Source organism: Pyrus communis, chromosome 14 (assembly GCF_963583255.1).
Source record: "Pyrus communis chromosome 14, drPyrComm1.1, whole genome shotgun sequence".
NCBI lineage: Eukaryota > Viridiplantae > Streptophyta > Magnoliopsida > Rosales > Rosaceae > Pyrus > Pyrus communis.
In genome coordinates, this window is record NC_084816.1 from 19,564,177 (window position 1) to 19,568,925 (window position 4,749).

Sequence of the window (4,749 nt, forward strand, 5' to 3'; positions counted from 1 at the left end):
GAGTATTCCAAACATGGCATCATCAACGTGCAACGGCTTCTTGTTTGATCGGACTTGTTTTCTCAAGCGTCTAACGAAATCCAAGTGGACCTAATTTGTTGGAGAGTGGATTACTCCATCGCGAGCCCAGGCTCCACTACTAACGACAAACTCCCCTACTTATAAGTAGAAGGCAGTAAGCGGGGTGCTCGCTGACACTTCCATCACAGGTCAATTTGTGGTTAGCCTCATTGGCGTATATTTAAGTAAGTGTTGTACTGTAGTGGTGGAAATTAACTATGTTTATGTATATTGGTGCGAGTTTGATGCTCACCGACTTCTCTTCCCATGACAACTAACTATTTAACTCACTAACGCTTGTTAATTGGCAAAAGAAATGAAGAAGAAAGGAAAACTTTCATTGAATAGATTGTTGAAATTACATAGAGACTGATGGAGAGTCTATTACTCTCGTACTATGACACCTTAACATTAACAACACCTTCTCTAACATAAATGATTCTATGAAATTGTTACACTTTTCACATTTTCAGCCGTCTATCGTACCGTCCTATAATCCTAAGAAAGTTGTTGTTCTACTAAAAAAGAGCTAGTGTTTTTCTTTTCTCCTCTTTTTTAAAGAAATTGTGTCACAAACTCAAGCAGAGATTGACTAAATTGATCAGAAGTCAAATCTTAATTACTTAACTAATAAAAATCAAATAGCAAAGACATATCAATCAATTATTAACAAAAAACAGCGATAATATATCAATTGAATATTAAAGAGACACTGAAACCATAAAGATATTGATAACATACAAAAAAAAAACTAATTATTTTAGTAATAAAATTTTTCCAAGGTACCATCTTGGCCAATTTTCCAAGAAAAAACTCAACTCCTAGAGCTAGCTAGTACAAACAGCTAGCCTTTGGCCATGACGCTCCTGTTAATAAATTATCCAAAACAACAGCAGCCCCACTCGTAAATTTAAGATAGATACAGTATTTAATTGCAATTTTCTTTTTTAAATTAAAGCATTAATTTAGTAAGGTTTATCTGTAATTTCCTCTCCTTAACTGAGCTAAAGTTTATTACTTAGTATTAGCGCACCAATAGGCATAAAATCCCCGGGATCCGATGCAGCTTCCAGGAAGGAGATGAGCTTCATCACAGAACCAAAGAAAAAAGAAGGAAGGAAGTTGCTGCTAACAGTTAAAATGGGCTACCAAGAAAGTCACAATAATAATAATTTATAGGGTAAAGTATAAAAAACTACCTCAATTATTGGGGTCACGACAGTTTCATACCTCATCTTTTAAAATTGACAATGTCATACCGCATCTTACGAATTTGTGACAATGTCATACCTCCGTCAATTTTTCTGTTAAATGCTGACGTGGCAAGAGACGGGGACCACTTTCTATTAAAAAATTAATAAAATATTATTAAAAACTAAAAAAAATATTTAATATTTTTTAAATATTAAAATAATAAATAAAAGCAAAATTAAAAACAAAAAAGGGTAAAGTACAAAAAACTACCTCAACTATTGGGGTCACGACAGTTTCATACCTCATCTTTTAAAATTGACAATGTCATACCGCATCTTACAAATTTGTGACAATGTCATACCTCTATCAATTTTTCTGTTAGTTTTTCTGTTAAGTGCTGACGTGGCTTGATTCGGGACATACTTTCTATTAAAAAATTATAAAAAACTAAAAAACAATTATTTAATATTTTTTAAATATTAAAATAATAATAAAAAGCAGAGAAAAAAAAAAACCATCAGTTTGTCCCTCCCCTCCCCCTCCCCCTCCCCCTCCTCTCTCTTCTCCCCATCTTCATTTTCTTCCCCCCACCCACAAACCCAAAAAAATCAAAAAATTTTGAAAACCCAACAACCCCCTGCAGAAGAACAAGAAGGAGAAGGAGGAGGAGGAGGAAGAAGAAGAAGAAGAAAAAAAGGAGGAAGGAAAAAAAAAAAAAAAAAATTCCCCCTGTCGGCGCGGAAGAAGAAGAAGGGAAAAGGAGAAGTAGGAAGAAGGAGAAGAGGAAGAAAAGGAGGAGGAGGAAGAAGAGGAAGAAAAAATAAAAAAAAAATTTGAAAACCCATCAACACCCCCTGCGGAAGAAGAAGAAGGAGAAGGAGAAGGAGAAGGAGGAAGAAGAATAAGAAGAGGAAAAAAAGGAGGAAGGAAATTTTTTTTTTTTAAACCATCAACTCCCCTGCGGAAGAAGAAGGAGGAAGAAGAAGAGGGAAAAAAGAAGGAAAAAAAAAAAAAATTGAAAACCCATCAAACCCCAAATCCACCACTTTCATCCATTCTCCACATCCTCTTCCGCACCCATCCTCCACCTTCTCTGCGCACCCATCTTCCCGCCGACGGGATCTAGGTTTTTTTTTTTTTTTTTTCTGGGTTGCAGGAGGGAGAAGAGTGTGGGTGTGGGGGGAAGACAAATTGGATTTTTTTTTTGTTGTTGGGATTTGCAGGTGGGGGAAGAAGATGAAGATGAGGAGAGGAGAGAGGAGGGAGGAGGGAGGAGGGAGGAGGGGGGAGGGGAGGGACGAAATGAAGGTTTTTTTTTTTTTTTCTGCTTTTTATTATTATTATTTTAATATTTAAAAAATATTAAATAATTATTTTTTAGTTTTTAATAATTTTTTAATAGAAAGTAGGTTACGAATCAAGCCACGTCAGCACTTAACAGAAAAATTGACGGAGGTATGACATTGTCATAAATTCGTAAGATGCGGTATGACATTGTCAATTTTAAAAGATGAGGTATGAAACTGTCATGATCCCAATAATTGAGGTAGTTTTTTGTACTTTACCTTTTTTTTTTTAAATTTTACTTTTATTTATTATTTTAATATTTAAAAAATATTAAATATTTTTTTTAGTTTTTAATAATATTTTATTAATTTTTAATAGAAAGTGGTCCTTCTCTTTTGCCACATCAGCATTTAACAGAAAAATTGACGGATGTATGACATTGTCACAAATTCGTCAGATGCGGTATGACATTGTCAATTTTAAAAGATGAGGTATGAAACTGTCGTGATCCCAATAGTTGAGGTAGTTTTTTGTATTTTACCCTAATTTATAGATATATTATTTTCCTTATGTATATATTTGCACCTCAGCTCATCACTCATCACTCTTCACTCCTCAGTCCTTATCGTTAAATAACCTCCTCCGGACTCCATATTCTCCATCATCCATATCTCTCTTAGCTCACTTATAAAGCTTTCGATTATTTTAGTTTTGGATACTAATTTTTCATTAATCATGATAGCATTAGATCATCATTATCAAAATATCATGAGTGCAGTTGAGTTTGTGGACTACTTTCCATCCATGTTTGCAAGGATGGGAGACGAGGGGTTCATCGGGGAGCTCTGCAGCGGGTTTCGATTGCTGATGGATGTCGAGAAGGGGCTCATCACTTTTGAAAGCTTGAAGAGGAACTGCGTTCTGCTGGGATTGTATGACATGGGAGATGATGAGCTTCTGTGGATGTTGATGGAGGGTGATTTGGATGGAGATGGAGCTCTCAGTCAGATGGAGTTTTGTATTCTCATGTTTAAGTTAAGTCCAGGGATAATGGATGGATCTAAGCAATTTTGGATGGAAGACTTCGATCACCGTCGTGTAAATGATCATCAAACGCATGTAGGCTTCCAATGATCAATGTATTATCTTGTTGTCTGTCCTTGGTATATCTTATTCAATTAATAATGACTTTGATAAAGTTGTATCAATGATTGTAGAAAAGTAATAAGTTTAGCAATTTCAATTCATTATTAATTATGTTATGGTATTTTTCTATTTTATGTATTGGGATTTTCTAATAGAATAAGGATTATGATTGTTTTCCTGCTTCTTGTTAGGGTATAAGATTGCTTTCCTGTTTGCTTCATTATTTCTTTATATAAACACACTTCCTGTAACCTTGTGTAGATTGAGTCTTGGCAAGATGTGACCTTCTCAATTTATTTTTGTTTATAGAATAAGATTCAGCGTTTGCAATTCCTTTTTCTTCTTTTCTTCTCCTTTGATTTGTACACACACATGTATATGGGTAAATATCAGTTTACGACCCTCGAGTTTCGTAGTTTTTAACATTTGGTACATGAAGTTTTTTTGTCCCAAACTCATACCTAAAGTGTTAATTTTGGGACAGTCTCATACATCTGTTAGTCTGACTGTTAAGTCTTCCGTTAACTGATGACATGGCACGCATGTAGATAATGACTGGGTGTCACATGTCATTAAGAGAGTCCACGAGGAAATTAAAAATTCAAAAAAATAAAAATAAAAATAAAAAACCCAAAAACAAAACCCACCCGTCTTCTACCTCCCTCAACCCCCTCCCTCCCTTCTGCAATCCGTACCCTCCTTTCTCACCGCTCCGAGATCCTCTCCCGCCACTCCGACCTCTTCGCCCAGCTCTCTGCCCTCTCCACCGTACAATCCTCCGTTGCCACCTTCCAGTCCTCCATTTGCCACACCCGATCCAAGCTCTCCGACCCACTCGCCTTTATCCACACCCTCACCATCCAGCTCCAAAATCTCCATGCCTCCTCTGATCTTCTCCATCACTCTAACAGAGCCCTCCACCTCTCCAGTAAGCTCGGATCCCTCACCTCCAACGACCCCGAGGGCCTCGATCTCGCCAAGGCCGCTCAGCTCCATTGCGAGATCTTAGCTCTCTACAACGAATACGACCTCGCTGGCATTGATGTGGTCGATTCTGAACTC

At 36.6% G+C, this 4,749-nt stretch overlaps 1 protein-coding gene across 1 annotated transcript; it reads left to right on the forward strand.

Annotated features, from left to right (window-relative positions):
* Positions 1-3,309: 3,309 nt before the first annotated feature.
* On the forward strand, positions 3,310-3,675 carry LOC137714521 (calcium-binding protein PBP1-like). The gene has a single exon (XM_068453717.1). It carries the CDS (start codon positions 3,310-3,312, stop codon positions 3,673-3,675), a length of 366 nt encoding a protein of 121 aa, XP_068309818.1.
* The last annotated feature ends 1,074 nt before the right edge of the window (positions 3,676-4,749 follow it).

What these genes read in the sequence shown, in the direction of transcription:
- LOC137714521 (XM_068453717.1), top strand. Translation starts at nt 3,310, where the DNA reads ATGAGTGCAGTTGAGTTTGTGGACTACTTTCCATCCATGTTTGCAAGG.